The sequence below is a fragment of the Myxocyprinus asiaticus genome, chromosome 1 (assembly GCF_019703515.2).
Source record: "Myxocyprinus asiaticus isolate MX2 ecotype Aquarium Trade chromosome 1, UBuf_Myxa_2, whole genome shotgun sequence".
Classification (NCBI taxonomy): Eukaryota; Metazoa; Chordata; class Actinopteri; order Cypriniformes; family Catostomidae; genus Myxocyprinus; species Myxocyprinus asiaticus.
This window is the reverse complement of record NC_059344.1, coordinates 64,028,787-64,045,640: the sequence shown is the minus strand read 5'-3', so window position 1 is coordinate 64,045,640 and position 16,854 is coordinate 64,028,787. Positions and strand designations below refer to the sequence as shown.

Genomic DNA, 16,854 nt, shown 5'->3' with positions numbered 1-16,854 from the left:
TGCATGGATTGACGGTCTCAGAAGCGGAGGCAACTGAGACTTGTCCTCCGCCACCCGGATTGAGGCGAGTAACCGCGCCACCACGAGGACCTACTAAGTAGTGGGAATTGGGCATTCCAAATTGGGAGAAAAGGGGATACAATTAAAAAAATAAAATAAAAAAAAAAAAGAATTCTATTTGGTTTAAGAACCAGTTGTGTTCAAATGAATTGTACAGCCAATGCCATTTCAAGGGCTGCTTTTCTGATATTCTCTAGTGGTTTTGCTATAGTTGCTATAGTATGTAATGATATGAATATAATATCCTTCTAATAAAGACCATCTGTGTAAAGCATTGGTCTTCATGTTCAAAAAAAAAAGGGCCAGAATCAGAGAGAACAAGATGCAGCCTGTTCCCCCCTCTCTAAACTGAAGGATCTCCATAAGTGGCCATTCATTTATATTCATGCTGTTGGATTGGCATGAAGTGCCGGCATTTTTTTAATATATATATATATATATATTAATCTAAAGGTAACAAAATGTAAGCAATACCCTCTAGAGATAAATCCCAGTGATCCAGTCCAGAGTTTGCACCCTCCCTGAGGATCATCGGATTTACATGTTATTATTTTGAATATGATCCAAAATGTGTAGTGATGTCCCATGTAGAACCCATGTAGTATGTTCACTGACGATCTGATGCTTTCTGAAAACAAGTCTTGATAAGTCAGGGAGTAGGGGTTTTATTAGTCTAACAGGAAACAAGGTCGTGTTTACAAGGAACCAGGCAGCTACAATTAGCTCTACAGTGGTTCTAGTCGCATTTTTAGGTTTGTTGGAGGCACAACAAGGATTTGTAGGAGCAAACTAGATTTCAGTGATCACACCTGTATATTCCACTTTGCTTTGAGTTATCGGATTTAATTTTCCCCTAAATGTCACATAAAAAAAGCAAACTTTGTTTGGTAAATTTTCAACTTTACTACCGTTATTTATGGTCTCCTTCTTAGTCCCTTCAGACACTGATCTGGTCAAGTCTGTTGTAGACCATTTCAAAAATCTTCTTACTTCGTTTGCATAGTCAAGTGCAAGTGGATCCCTCATTTTATCGACCTTCTTATGAGAAAGTTGCTATCTGATATCCCAACAGCTAAGGCCTTGTCCACTCTAAAACGTTTTCATTTGAAAACGCATCTTTTGCTCTCCGTTTTGGCCTTCCGTCCACACTGAGATGCCATTTTTGTCCGTGAAAACAGACATTTTTGAAAATGCACTCCATATTGGATAAATTTGAAAACGCCGTTTTAGAGTTGTAGTGTGGACTGTGAAAAAGGAGGCTTTTAAAAATGATGATGCATTTTTAGTCATGTGACGCAGTTATGTGACCCATTCAGTCCAAAACAAGATGGTGGACGACGTTGTATCGCAGTTGTTTTGGCTACTCTCCAGTTTGAGTGCGTTGTTAAAGATTAATTTCAGTTTGTACATACTTCAGCTTACATTTCTTCAAAGGAGACGGGCTGTTTATTCGCAGTTGTTGTTCAGCGGCGGAACGTGAGGACAGTTGCGTTTTCAGACCGTACATGGAGCGGAGACCAGGACGCACCCGTGCGTGGTGGGATAATTTTGTACATTAAATTATCATGCTCGAGGAGTGGCATGAGAACTTTAGGATGTCTAGGGACTCTCTATATCATCTGAGTGAACTTCTATGACCTCATATTCAAGGCCAGACAACACAACTGAGATCACCAGTGGATGTTGTTACAAATGTTGCATGTACTCTATACCGAAAAACGGCGAATGCGTTTGGATTAGCCCAACAAACTGTGTCTAAAATAATCAGAGAAGTGTGCAGAGCCATTACATTACACCTGGGTCCTGAGTATGTTTGTCCATCCATTTAAAAAACTCGGTGCCTTTCCTCGACATTGCCGCGACGTTTCAAAGAGGCGGAAAGTAAATAAACGCCTGACGGAAATGACGTATGTCGAAGCGTCTTAGGTTTTACTCATGCGCAGTACAGGGATGAAAGCATTTTCAGACGTTTCAGTGTGGATGAGCAACTTTTGGAAAACACTTGAAAACGCTAGTGTGGACAGAGAGCATTTTTAAACGAAAACATCATTTTCAAATGTATCCGGATTAATGTAGACATAGCCAAAGAATTTCATGGATTTGAATCCACTTTCATAATGTCTTTGGCCTTCCATCTCTTCAAAGTGGTCCTCTACATGGCCAATTGTTTGGTTGGATTTATTCAGATCTCCTTTGATATCTTCTAGCTGGTAACTGTTCTTTTTTCAAAAGCTTGGAATCTCTTCAAGAATTCTTTCTAATTCAAGTTCATTGACTCAAAGTGAGCTTTCTGATGGGAACTTCTGTTTTTGAAATAATGCTTTGGCAGCATCTTGGCGTCTGAGGTCATTCTTGGACATTGTCCAAACCCTTTTCCTGGTTCTCTCGCTGGTCTCCATTACTGTCACAACATTAATAAATGTTGTGACAGTAATGGGTAGTTATTGTTGTGACAATACCTACACGTTGTCACATCAACAACCATCCAATAATTACTCTGACTGAAGTCTCACAAAGCCTTAAGTACACATACCACTGTAACAGTACTCAGTTCATATAGAGTCAGGACTACACTGGTCACGCATTATGTCTTACACAGTAGATTCAAAAGAACCGGCTCAAATGAGTCATTTGTTCGAGAATCAGACTACACTGGTCACGCTGTATGATTTGCGCTGTAGATTCAAAATAACTGGCTCAAAAGAGTCATACATTCAGGAAAAAGAACCATCTCAAAAGAGTCATTCGTTCGAGAATCAGACTGTAGTGTTCACGCTGTATAATTTATGCAGTAGATTCAAAAGAACCGGCTAAAAAGAGTCATACGTTCAGGAAAAAGGACTGGCTCAAAAGAGTCATATGTTCAGGAAAAAGAACCGGCTCAAAAGAGTCATTCATTCAGGAATCAGACTACACTGGTCACACTGTATGTGTTTTGCACAGTAGATTCAAAAGAACCAGCTCAAAAGAGTCATTCGTTCAGGAATCAGACTACACTGGTCATGCTGTAAGTGTTTTGCACTGTAGATTCAAAAGAACTGTCTCAAATGAATCATTCGTTCGAGAATCAGACTACACTGGTCACGTTGTATGTTTTGCACAGTAGATTCAAAAGAACCGGCTCAAAAGAGTTATTCGTTCAGGAATCAGACTACACTGGTCATGCTGTAAGTGTTTAACACTGTAGATTCAAAAGAACCAGCTCAAAAGAGTCATTCATTCGAGAATCAGACTACACTGGTCACGCTGTATGTTTTGCACAGTAGATTCAAAAGAACCGGCTCAAAAGAGTCATACATTCAGAAAAAAGAACCAGCTCAAAAGAGTAATTTGTTCAGGAATCAGACTACACTGGTCACGCTGAAACTCATAGAATCAATAATTGCTCAAGCTACTAAATGTGTTTGCCATTAATTTCATCAGCTTTTTACTCTAATCCCTGTTAACAGTTCACTTACAGTAAATAAAAAAGCACTAGATATTTATTCATTTATCAGTACCATTGTAAATTGATCCAAAATATTACAACCGCAACAAAAGTACCTAAAGTTTCTGCTTCCTGTTTGACTATAACTCTGTTTTTCTCATTTTGTTTTTACCAATCACTTTTAGTTTCCTTGCTCTATCTTTTAGTCACCGTGGCTACAGACACATCCATTAAGTATGTCAAAGCCTTAGAAGGATTAATGAAATCAAAGCAGCTCACTGCTGTTTCTTCTAGCACTCAGTCACTCTGGGCATCTAGCTGTGCTGAGAAAATAAAAGAATGTGGACAAATTGATTTCAAATCAGCTCAGCCGTACACTCCCAATAAATCCATGTGATGAGAGATTTCTGACTGGAGATCCTTTAATATTCAGAGCACAAACACAGTGTGCAGAAGAGGGAATCCCTATTCGGAAGTGACCTTCAATGGATGATAGAAATAAGATGGGCTTTTCTTGCTCGTTGTTCCCCTCTCTGACACACATTCAAATATGTAATAGTAGGGATGAGCAAAACTAGATATTTTCATATGCATTTTTCATCTCTGATTTGCTGTTTCTGACATTATCGGTTAGCTTTAGGTTTAAGGTTTAGGGTAGGGAGGTAGGTAGGTTTCGTTGATTTAAAACTCGATAAAGTATTCATCTTAAAAACCTCATCTGTATGGAAGAACATTTATCTCACTTTAGCGCCACACAGTGGCTATTTCACCTCGGAACTGCTGCGATGCGTATAAGGAACCGCGTAATGTCATTTTGCAAAAATGTCACCACAGTCACATAATTTTCATGAGCTTAGGCTCCAAGTTGACCCAAAAGGGAATAGAGTGAAAAACTACCCAGTTCTCTCCGCATTCACACTGTCCCTGACCCTGAAAGTGGATTCAGATCTCTTTCTGGTCCACCTAGATTGTGACCAGATCTCAGGCTACCAAAACAGCAGGGTAATACCACCGTACATTTTGGTGCATTTTTGTTAAGTTTATAATATGTTTCTAATTGCCTAACAATACCGCAATGCTTTCTCCTACAAGTCAACTTAAGCTTTCTCTCCACCCCTCACAGAAACCAGGAGGTGAGGGGTCTCTCTCGTACACAAAAGACCCATCTCTTCCACTCGCCCTTAGTCTATTATTACAGACTCAGTATGAGTCAATACAGGGCAACCAGAGCATCCCACGCTCGCACTCAGCAAACAGCTGCCTGTGAAAGCTCAGCCAGACGTGAAACACAAGGCTCCCACAACACCCAATTCCTTTTATGCTATTGACAGACTGATCCATGAAGGACCAAAAAGGTGAGCAATGGGTGATGTCACCAACCTCTAAAGGTGGATTTTAAGATTTCGATCTATTTCAATTCTGACCTTTTCACACAAAGTCACTTTCTAGACATGGTGAAGTTCTGGGGCTTTCTTCAAATGCCATCTTGTCTGTAAGCAAGCTAGAACTATAGCAAGTCAAATCCTTTTCATTCTGCCTAACATCTCCTTTTGTGTTCCACGGAAAGAAAGAACATGATACTGGTTTGGAACTAAATGAGGATGAGTAAATGATGACAAATAGTGCTTCTGCTGGCATTACGAGTGGTCCTTCTTACTTCGACTTTTACATGAACTCTTTTTGCCTTAATCAAAAGCTTGACTCATCCGTGACGCACGGCTGCACTTACATGTGCAAACTTCTTTCTGAGCTAAATGTTAGTGATGGATGCCCATGCAAAGCTCACTGGCAAGATGCAAGGGTTTTGTGGGTGACTGCCAGGTGTTGTCATGCAGCTGCTAATGTATTCCAAGTGCACTCTGATGGGATTTCTAGCAGCATGATCACCTGGGAAGTTGGCGTGTTGTTTCTGTTAGTTCCAGTACCCCAGGATCGGCCACATTATGCCGACTCACCAACAAGCAGAATCTCCTATCAGACATTTTTGCATTGGCTCCAGCATGTTTACCATGTTGACCGGAAGCGTATTGTGTCAGCAGCATGGGAGACCTGGGTTCAGATCCCACGCTGAAACCAGGAAGTAATCACGTTAACATAATCAGTGATGAGTGCGATTCGGATGTTGCATTTTCCCCTCTAATTTTACATTTTTACTCCACTGATGGTTAGGTTTAGGTTTGGGGTTTGGGGTTTGGGTTGGGGGTACAGTTTATAAAATATGCATTCCTCTTCAGCCATACAGCTGAAAACAGCTTGCTTCACAACTCACTTTTGGCACCCCCAGCGACACTTACCGCTTTGGCCACTGGAAGGCAGTGTTTCACATTTTGGTAAGTACAGACCGATGTCAGCTAAAGAAAAGTCAATACACTGTTTCTGATTTCACTGTGAGATCAGCCAGTTGCTAAGGTGTTCTGGGTGGCTGCTAGGGTGATGCTAAAATGTTCTGGGAGGTTAATTACAGGCCCAAGTCAAAACAAAGGCCCAGGTCTGGTCTCTAGATAAGGCTCGGGTCCCTCCTTCAATGTAAATCTATGTGATTTTTCACCTGTTTTATAATCCAACGTGTGAAAATCATACGTCACATTGCTTAGAAGAGTAATAGCACATCGCTTCTCAACAAGTCACATGATTTGAAGTATCACTCATGTCTGTAGCACAAACATTGTGAGATGAGTTGTGCAAAAAGTTTAAAGAAATAGCTCACCCCAAAATTTAAATTCTCTCATCATTTACTCATTACATCATTTAGCCATCACAGATGTATATGACTTTCTTTCTTCTGCTGAACACTAACAAAGATTTTTAGAAGAATAGCTCAGCTCTGTTGGTCCTTACAATGCAAGTGAATGGTGACCAGAACTCAGAAGGTCCAAAAAGGACATAAAGGCAGCATAAAAGTAATCCATACGGCTCCAGTTGTTAAAATTGTCTTCAGAAGCGATATGATAGGTGTGGGTGATAAACAGATCAATATTTAAGTCATTTTTTACTAAAAATCTCCACCTTTGACCAGCCCCAACCAGTTGGTGACAGAATGTGAAAGTCACTTCCACACCAGAATGTTGAAGTGAAAGTGAAAGTGTAGCTTTACAGTCAAAAACAACTTAAATATTGGTCTGTTTCTCACCCACACCTATCATAACACTTCTGAAGATATGGATTTAACCACTGGAGTCTCATGTATTACTTTTACTACGACTGTCTGTCCTTTTTGGACTTTCTGAGTTCTGGCCACCTTTCACTTGCATTGTGAGGACCAACAGAGGTGAAATATTCTTCCAAAAACCTTCATTTGAGCTCAGCAGAAGAAAGAAAGTCATAAACATCTGGGTTGGCATGAGGGTAGGGCTGCCCCTAATAGTCGACCAAACGTTTCTCGATGAGAAGAGTCTTGGTCGACCAAGATTTAATTGGTAGGTTGGTCGCTGAAAAGAAAAAACTTCACAGGAAGTGGCGAAGTCACGCAGTCAGTGGCGGACAGACATGATCATTTACACGGCTGGTCCATGTGGTAGTTAATTATGTCGGGCAGGAAATCCAAAGTGTGGGATCATTTCGAGAGGGTAATTCTCAGGGGTAGGCGTAAGAATGAGCATTAGAAAATAGTTCTGCTTGCCTTAGAAGGTGAAATGCAAACTCTGCAGGCAAACTCAAATAATTTTCTGATGCCCCCCAAAAATACATATATTTAAGTAATTAAATTAATATCATAAACGTGCGACAACTAGTTGACTAATGGCTTAAACTATCGACTACTAGTCGACTAGGAAAATCTTTGTTCGGTGGCAGCCCTATATGAGGGTGAGTAAATGATGAGAGAATTTTCATTTTCAGGGTGAACTATCCCTTTAATTCTCAGGGGTAGGCGTAAGAATGAGCATTAGAAAATAGTTCTGCTTGCCTTAGCAAATAATACTAATAAAACCACCATAAATGTTTATATGATACCAGAGACAGAAGTTTATATAGTGGTATCAGTATTGACATTACATAGTACAGTTGTAATAGGGAAAGTAAGTTGTGGTTTTGCGGATGTAACCTAAAACAGTGCGACGAATGGTCGGACTGTGGTTACTATACAGCAAAAACGTGAATGCATACTGGGAACATGTGCATCGACAAACAAACGCTCTGATGCATTGAGAGCACAATAGCATAGTTGAACCATCCATCTTCTATAGCCGCTTATCCTACGTAGGGTCACGGGTAGTGCTGGAGCCTATCCCAGCTGTCTTGGGCTGATGGCAGGGAAACACCCTAGATAGGTGGCCAGTCCACACACACACACACACACATAAACATTCACACTCTCACTCCAGTTCACTTAACCTGCATGTTTTTGGACTGGAGCCACCCAGTGACACCCACACGAACACGGGAAGAACATGCAAACCACACAGAAATGCCCTGGGTGAGCCGGGACTTGAACCGGGGACCTTTTTGATGTGAGGCAATATTGCTACCCACTAACACAGTTATGTTGAAATAAGTTCTTTTCAGCATATTATATATTCAACATAGTGAACTCACCCCTGGCAGACAACTTCTTTGTGTTGATGATTTTGGCAGCATATTCCTGACCAGTAGAGTTTTTCATACATCTTTTCACCACAGAAAAAGCTCCTCTGGAAGTCAAAAGAGAAACCAGTTTTGTTTGATTTGGATTTTTTAGGATATTTTTTCATTATTATTTCACATTTACATTACATTTGTATCTATGTTGGTGAGGATGCAAAATCTGAAATAAGCTCTTCTGGAAATACCCTTGCCTAGTTTAAAGGAAGCTGTTTAAACTTATCTAGAACAAATAAAGAGCTTTGTCATAAACAGAATAGAATTCTAACTAAAACTGGGGAAGGGGAAATGTCGTTAACCACCTATGTCAAAATTCTAGAATGATTTGAAAATAAATAAATAAATTACCATAAGGGTTTGAACTGGGGGAATTCCACTGTTTGCAATTCCCTTCAAAACGCGCGAAAAGAATAATATCAGTACTTGCATATTTACTCGAAACTCGACGTCACTGCACATCAAAGAACACCAAAATAAGACGCGCTTCCATACATCAGGTAGGAACGAACAGGTATAGGCATCCATGCAATTAAATCGACTTGATCCAGACAACGTGTTTAACATTTTTGTTTTAAGGTTTGTTCATAACTGATACTTACTTTCCCAGTTCTTCGTACAGCTGATATTCGTCGGTAAACCTGGTGCAGGTTGTTGAAGCCATGCCGAGAGAGACGGGAAGAACAATCTGAGCGCAAAAGTGAAATCTGCGGTCGTCCTTCCCTGTATATCCCCAGTGCAGACTCAAAGTAAACGATTCAATTGGGAAAAGAAAAGAAAGCGTCCAAGTCTTTCGCTTCAGATTCTCTCGCAGGTGTCAGATAGTGACAGGCACTGCTTTGACACAACCTATTTTAAGTTGAAGAGCCGCACCTCTGCTGATCAGCGACGTCCGATTCGCGAGTGAATCGTTCGTTTTTAGAATGATTCGACTGAACCGATTCGCAAAGCGCTGGAGAATCCATCTGCTGTTAGAAAGCGCTATATACAGGTGCATCTCAATAAATTAGAATGTCGTGGAAAAGTTCATTTATTTCAGTAATTCAACTCAAATTGTGAAACTCGTGTATTAAATAAATTCAATGCACACAGACTGAAGTAGTTTAAGTCTTTGGTTCTTTTAATTGTGATGATTTTGCCTCACATTTAACAAAAACCCACCAATTCACTCTCTCAAAAAATTAGAATATGGTGACATGCCAATCAGCTAATCAACTCAAAACACCTGCAAAGGTTTCCTGAGCCTTCAAAATGGTCTCTCAGTTTGGTTCACTAGGCTACACAATCATGGGGAAGACTGCTGATCTGACAGTTGTCCAGAAGACAATCATTGACACCCTTCACAAGGAGGGTAAGCCACAAACATCCATTGCCAAAGAAGCTGGCTGTTCACAGAGTGCTGTATCCAAGCATGTTAACACCAAGTTGAGTGGAAGGAAAAAGTGTGGAAGAAAAAGATGCACAACCAACCGAGAGAACCACAGCCTTATGAGGATTGTCAAGCAAAATCGATTCAAGAATTTGGGTGAACTTCACAAGGAATGGACTGAGGCTGGGGTCAAGGCATCAAGAGCCACCACACACAGACGTGTCAAGGAATTTGGCTACAGTTGTCGTATTCCTCTTGTTAAGCCACTCCTGAACCACAGACAACGTCAGAGGTGTCTTACCTGGACTAAGGAGAAGAAGAACTGGACTGTTGCCCAGTGGTCCAAAGTCCTCTTTTCAGATGAGAGCAAGTTTTGTATTTCGTTTGGAAACCAAGGTCCTAGAGTCTGGAGGAAGGGTGGAGAAGCTCATAGCCTAAGTTGCTTGAAGTCCAGTGTTAAGTTTCCACAGTCTGTGATGATTTGGGGTGCAATGTCATCTGCTGGTGTTGGTCCATTGTGTTTTTTGAAAACCAAAGTCACTGCACCCGTTTACCAAGAAATTTTGGAGCACTTCATGCTTCCTTCTGCTGACCAGCTTTTTAAAGATGCTGATTTCATTTTCCAGCAGGATTTGGCACCTGCCCACACTGCCAAAAGCACCAAAAGTTGGTTAAATGACCATGGTGTTGGTGTGCTTGACTGGCCAGCAAACTCACCAGACCTGAACCCCATAGAGAATCTATGGGGTATTGTCAAGAGGAAAATGAGAAACAAGAGACCAAAAAATGCAGGTGAGCTGAAGGCCACTGTCAAAGAAACCTGGGCTTCCATACCACCTCAGCAGTGCCACAAACTGATCACCTATAATAATAATTAATTTTCTTTATTCATCACACATTATATATTTGCACATATACAGTGAAATTCTTCTTTTTCACATATCCCAGCTAGGCTGGGGTCAGAGTGCAGGGTCAGCCATGATATGGCACCCCTGGAGCAGATAGGGTCAAGGGCCTTGCTCAAGGGCCCAACAGTGGCATCTTAGCAGTGCTGGGGCTTGAACCCCTGACCTTCTGATCAGTAACCCAGAGCCTTAACCGCTGAGCTACCACTGCCCCGTGCCATGCTGAATTGAGGCAGTAATTAAAGCAAAAGGAGCCCCTACCAAGTATTGAGTACATATACAGTAAATGAACATACTTTCCAGAAGGCCAACAATTCACTAAAAATGTTTTTTTTATTAGTCTTATGATGTATTCTAATTTTTTGAGATAGTGAATTGGTGGGTTTTTGTTAAATGTGAGCCAAAATCATCACAATTAAAAGAACCAGAGACTTAAACTACTTCAGTCTGTGTGCACTGAATTTATTTAATACACGAGTTTCACAATTTGAGTTGAATTACTGAAATAAATGAACTTTTCCACGACATTCTAATTTATTGAGATGCACCTGTATATTTTTTTTATTTTTTATTTTTTTATTTATTTTTTTTTTGTCTTAATTTCCAGTAAAAATATCTAAACATTCTTAAAAAGTGATTTACTTACTTGACAAGCAAACTGGCTTAAGATTTTAAGTCTTGTTTTGAGAGAAATCTAATCAAATTGAGTGAACTTTAGACTTAAAACAAGAAAACAAATCTGCCAATGGGGTAAGCAAAATAAACTTGTTTTCCCTTTGAATTAAGTTTATTTTGCTTACCCCATTGGCAGATTTTTTTTTTCTTGTTTTAAGTCTAAAGTTCACAAATTTTGACAGATTTATCTTAAAACAAGACTTAATATCTTATCCCATTTTGCTTGACAAGTAAATAAATCACGTTTCGAGAATGTTGAAATAATTTTTACAGGAAAACAAGACAAAAATACTTAATTTTTTGCAGTGTAGACGTATTGCAGACGAGCAAAAAACCTAAAAATACGTCTTCTAGATGTAAATCAAATCACTTCTGGTTATGTAGGCTAATGAACTACTGTATTAACACTCGGGACGCTGTAAGTGACGAATCGGTTCTTTCGACCAGTTCATTGAAACGAACCGATTCTCTAAAATGAATCGATTTCCCAAACAGTACTTCGGACCAGCTCCGCGACGGGAGAAAGGTGCCTCATGTTGTTCCTGGCAGTGTGCTCAGCCTTACAGGCTCCATATAGTTAGGATTAGGGTGGGGGCGGGGTTAAGGTGTGTGCTGCCTGCCAGGAACCAACAGAGGCACCTTTGTACAATGGGCGGATCGCTCGTATCTCGCTTCCTACTTTTCCGACGGCCGTTGAATGAAGTGTTACAACTCTCCCTGGCGGCAAAAACACGCTCGGTTGCTTAAAAACCTCTCATGTATTTATTATTGAGGAAATCAGTGAGGAGAGACTTGTTGATGGACTGTTACTCCTCCAGTCGTTCAGTAGGCTATTTCTCAAGTTGAGGCGCTGTCACCTTGAATGAACTGAATGTAACCAATTATCCTCTTAAACCACTAATCGTCTGCAAATCCGCTGCAGTATTCCCCTCACATATACTGCAGTCTTAAAAAAAATTCACGTTAGATCATAATTTGTTTTTTCTAGTAAGACCTTTGATATTAGGGCAAAAATCGTATTCTTGATAATAATTTTTGTATTGTTTTCCTGTAAAAATATCTAAAAATCCTTAAAACAAGATCAGTTTGATTTATCTTGTTTTAGAAACAACACTGCATAAGATATTTAGGTTTTTCAGAGAATGTATTTTTAACTTACTGTACTGACAGAGTTTTTATAGTCAAAACAAGTGAAAAAATCTACCAGTACTGAAGAAGTAATCCAAAGTATTTAGAATATGTTACTGACCTTGAGTAATCTAACGGAATACGTTACAAATTACATTTTACAGCATGTATTCTGTAATCTGTAGTGGAGTACATTTCAAAAGTAACCCTCCCAACCCTGCATATATATATATATATATATATATATATATATATATATATATCCACCGTTATTGCCCACATTGTGTGGCACGTTGTCACATTATATGGGGTAAGTTGTCACAATGAAACCTGCTTTTATTGACACTGATCTTAAAAGAATCAGTACTTAAAAAAAAACATCTTTCACAACAACATATCTGTATTTTCAATTTATTGTAGACTAATGTATTTTCAGTGATATATTGGACTGTATAACAATTATGAATCAAACAATTTTTAAAACTGCCAAAATGCAAAAAGTAACGTCCAAAAAATATCAAACCATTCTTTTAGCCAACATGACCTGAAATGAATGAACTGAATAAAATACTAACATATAAAACAGACACACACACAAAAAAAAACTTTCACTATCGTCAGTTTTACTTAATCCTCCTATGTTCAGATTACTCAAATAAAAAAAATGCATGTAAACCAAGTGAACTTAAATTTACTGAGTTGTTTCAACGAGGGACAACATTAATATGTTTTGTTTGGTTAACTGAGCAGAGGATTTCTAGTTCTCACCATATGGGACTCAATAAGGAAAGTAAATGATAAAATAAAGTGTTATTTTATGTGTCGCTGTGCAAGATGAATATAAAAGGGGAGACTCTTTAGTGCTTAATGTTTTTGTTACGCTGAGATTTAGAAGAGTTTCTGTAATGTTGGTGTTTTGGGGGTTACCATTATGGTGAAGAGTGGAGCTTGAGCTTAGGTTGAGGACCGATACACATTATAAATCTTACTTATTGCTTGTGCAATAGCAAATCATTTCATAGTGACCACATTGCACTTAATAGTGCTTCCCACCAGCCTGTGTTTTTCATGTTAACATTCACTGTCACTAGCTAGCATGTAACTGAAAGAGATTCATGTGAGTTCCTTTAAACATGTCTAGTTTTATTGGGTGTCCTTGATTAAATTAGGTTCCCTGTACTTTAAGTATTTAAATTGAGATGACATGGTAATTTTAATTTAAGAAAACTAATTTCTAACATGGGGAACCACTGTTGTTGTTGTTTTTGAGTGTGACAATTTGCCCCAACCTGACATTTATAAAATGTAGTCTTGTCCTGAGAACACGGTTAGATCTACCTTTATTATAGTTAATCCTTCAAAGCATCATATTTACAGCTGATTTACTAAGATACAGACCTTGTGACAACTAGCCCCAGTGTTGTTGTTGATATTAATAAATACATGGCATTTCAAACAAATGCTAAGATTTTTCAATAAGCTGATATATATATATATATATATATATATAAAGGGAGTGAGCAATAAACTTTCTCCTCTCTACAGTGTGTGAAATTAAGCTTGTTTTCATTAAGCCCATCTTTGTTGCTCTTTCTCTTCAGAAGCACATATGGACTTATACATTAAGCATCTGAGATTTTTACATCTGTTTCAGTGAGAAAGAGAAGCTGTGTCAGTCCTACCACAATATTAATACAACAATCTATTCTTCCTTGGTAATCCCACACTCATTTTTGCTGTCCAGGTATTCGTCTTTTTGTTCACATTTGGTCTTGAATCATATTTTTTCTTTTTTCTTCAATCACCTTTTCCTGTCCTCCCCTCCAAGAGCTAGTGTCTCTTGTTCTCTCTGTTCCCACACTTGCTCATCTCCCTCTGTGACATAATGCGGTTTTGTTTATGCACCCATCTTACCTACAGTATTAGCAAGCTGCCAACTTTTGACAGATCTACTGAAAACCTTGTCATTTTGTTTTTAGATATCTTAAAAGTGCATTTTGTGTAAATTGTGTGTAGGTTAAGTGTACATTTAACATGACCAGTTGAATACTACTCACTATCTCAGTAATTCCCTCATTATCAGACACTTTTGATTGCAGACTTAATAAATTGTGGGTGATAAATATGCCTGCGAACAGGGAATTTCTACAATGACATCAGAAACAAAAAACGTTTGCCATTCGGTAATGTGGCATCCACACAGATTATTGGTATGAAGCCCAAGAAAACTGCCTGCAAGACATACAAAAACTCACTTGATGTTAAAAATCTCTATAATCTTTTTCTGCATCTTTGAAAAATATACCCACAGGCGTCATTGCACTTTATGATACCAGCAGGAGACAATCCCAAGTCGTCTTTCTTTGCATTGTGGGCAGATTGTGCAGAATTGCTTTCCATGGTGTCCAATTTTGTGACTTCTCTCTGCCATTGCCACCTCTGAGTCCTGTTTCAAGACAGATTATAATACAATTACATATTTTAGCAGTTTTTGCTAAAATACAGCTTTGAAATATATTTAGCACTGTTCACATGTGTTTTCAAAGTAACGTGAAACAAATAACCACTAACAGCTATTAAAGGTGCACTCATACATTTTTTTTCTCATTAAAAAGTTTTACTCCTGAAGAAATGAATTATAATTTTGAAACATATGTATAAAATTATGACCACTCACATGACATGAGGACTCTAGTCATATTAGTACACTTATAAAAGATTTTTTTATTCTACATGGAGAGGGTCCCCCTCATGGGGGCTGCCATGTTGGGATCACATGGTCTGTTGAATGCTGCTCGCTTAATCTCAGTAACCGTCTTTTTATTGGAGACTTTCATGTTTGAATTAAATTAATCATGGCTGACTGTGAATAGTTAATTTCTACAATGGCATCTGTAACTATTGATTTTGAATGGTGCTGCATCTACACCACTAAGTGTCACTGTAAGTCCAAGATGACACAAACAAAAAAGTTACTGAGTGCACCTTTAAAATTTTAAACAGTAAGTGCCAGAATTTCAACTTTGGGACCCAGATTCAAAACTCCCAGTTATTATTATAACATGATTTTGAAGTCATGTAATTGTTCTTTTTTCCATCAGATATCAGCAATCTGCCCCAATACATGACACATTCTCATCTTTTCTTCATGTCTGAACATATAGAAGCGAAGGTTTTTACTGAAGTGAACATAAATCTGCTTATTTGCATATGCAATTGTGTATTGAGAAGTTTACAGGTAAATAAGATCTAAATAGCATAAAATTACAATAACTCAAGTTAAGAAGTGTATAATTTTATGTTATTACTTAAAGGAAGAAGAAATGTTATTATTTTTTTTATTATTTTTTTTTTTAAGAAGTTACACCCGTACAGTTTCCAGTCAAAAATAACTGCGAACAGCCAAGGTGTCGACCTTAATTAAACAGCCTAGGAGGGTTAAAGGATAGTTCACGCACAAATGAACATTTTGTCCTCATTTATTAAACCCCATCTTGTTCCAACCCTGTAGACTTTCTTTCTTCTGTTAAACACAAAAGGAGATAGAAGGCAAAATGTCCAAGCTTTTCTAAGGAATGCGGAGGGTGATTTATTCTGCCAAACTGCAAAAAAAAAAAAAAAAAAAAAATTAACATAAAAGTGATCCTTACGATTTGTGTGCTATATTTCAAGTCTTCTAAAGCAACTGCTTTATATGAGGGGCTCGCTGCCGGCTGCCTGGAGCGGTGGAGCCGCTGCCAGGGGTGGAGGGGCTCGCTACCGACCGCCAGAATGCGGAGGGGCATTCCATGCACCAGGGGTTGGAGGACTCACTCCGGTCCGCCCAGGGAGGAGCGGCTGTCATAGGGTGGAGGAGTGGTCGAGGACCAGACGACGGCGTCTCTCCCTCCTCTCTCTCTCTCACTGTCGCTCTGCCTTGCCCTTTCCCTCTCCTCTTTTCCCTCCCCTTGTCTCCCTCCCAGGTCTCGAAAGGCGGGGAAAGCCAGGCGCGGCCGGAAAAGGGGCATGTCATGCCAGGGGTTCCCCGGACTGAGGCAAAGGAGGGAGGAGTGTGATGAGGAGGAGGGCGGGGCCGGGCCATGAGTCTGCACGGCTGGCCCCAATTGGGCTAATCAGCCGAGGAGAGGGATAAGGCCGAGCCGGATGCGGCAGTTCGGAAGAGAGGGAGCCACACGCAGCTGCCATGTGTGTGTTTGTTTTGGTTTTTTACCTTGTTACAGACTACTCTTATGGTGCTTTTGTGTCCTTTTTGGAGCTTGGCAGTACACGCTCTGACATTATGCCTCACCTCTCATTCTGTGTAAATAATGACCAAAAGTTCACTATTCCTTTAAGAGGAGACTAACAATTTAGCTGGCAACGTCTGGTGGTGAAAGTGTTTCAGCAGGATGGGATTTCAGAGTGGCACAAAATGACACTAGCAAAAAAAGAGATTGTGTTGTTTAGAACAGGTAGGAATATAAGTGGGATAAACCAAAAAAGAGATAGCATTGAAAATGCACTATAAACCTATTAATCAACATGACTGTTTGCAATATTAAAAGCCTGCTGTTGGAGTTCCGAAGCTACTGACTGTAGCTTACCTACTGCTGTGCAGCATGAAACAAGACATACTGTAAGAGAGAAAAGGCAGTAAGTAGCACAAGAGGGAAAATATGAACTGGGGTATTAGCTGGTTGCCAAAAGGAGTTCTAGTCACACTTGGCTGAAACTGG

At 39.4% G+C, this 16,854-nt stretch overlaps 1 protein-coding gene across 15 annotated transcripts in view; it reads right to left on the bottom strand.

Annotated features, from left to right (window-relative positions):
• Positions 1–8,950, bottom strand: part of camk2d1 (calcium/calmodulin-dependent protein kinase (CaM kinase) II delta 1) — a 92,966-nt gene extending 84,016 nt beyond the window's left edge. For 10 of the 15 annotated variants that reach the window (XM_051673861.1, XM_051674556.1, XM_051673948.1 and 7 more), the window contains exons 1-2: positions 8,665–8,948; positions 8,021–8,115 (exon numbers count right to left, since the gene is read on the bottom strand). In XM_051673861.1, coding sequence (XP_051529821.1) covers positions 8,021–8,115; positions 8,665–8,726 — 157 coding nt within the window. In that variant the 5' untranslated portion in view covers positions 8,727–8,948. Of the gene's footprint in view, positions 1–8,020; positions 8,116–8,664 lie in introns of all 15 variants that reach the window. The other 5 variants (XM_051674469.1, XM_051673729.1, XM_051674389.1 and 2 more) reach the window with 3 other exon arrangements.
• Positions 8,951–16,854: the final 7,904 nt, after the last annotated feature.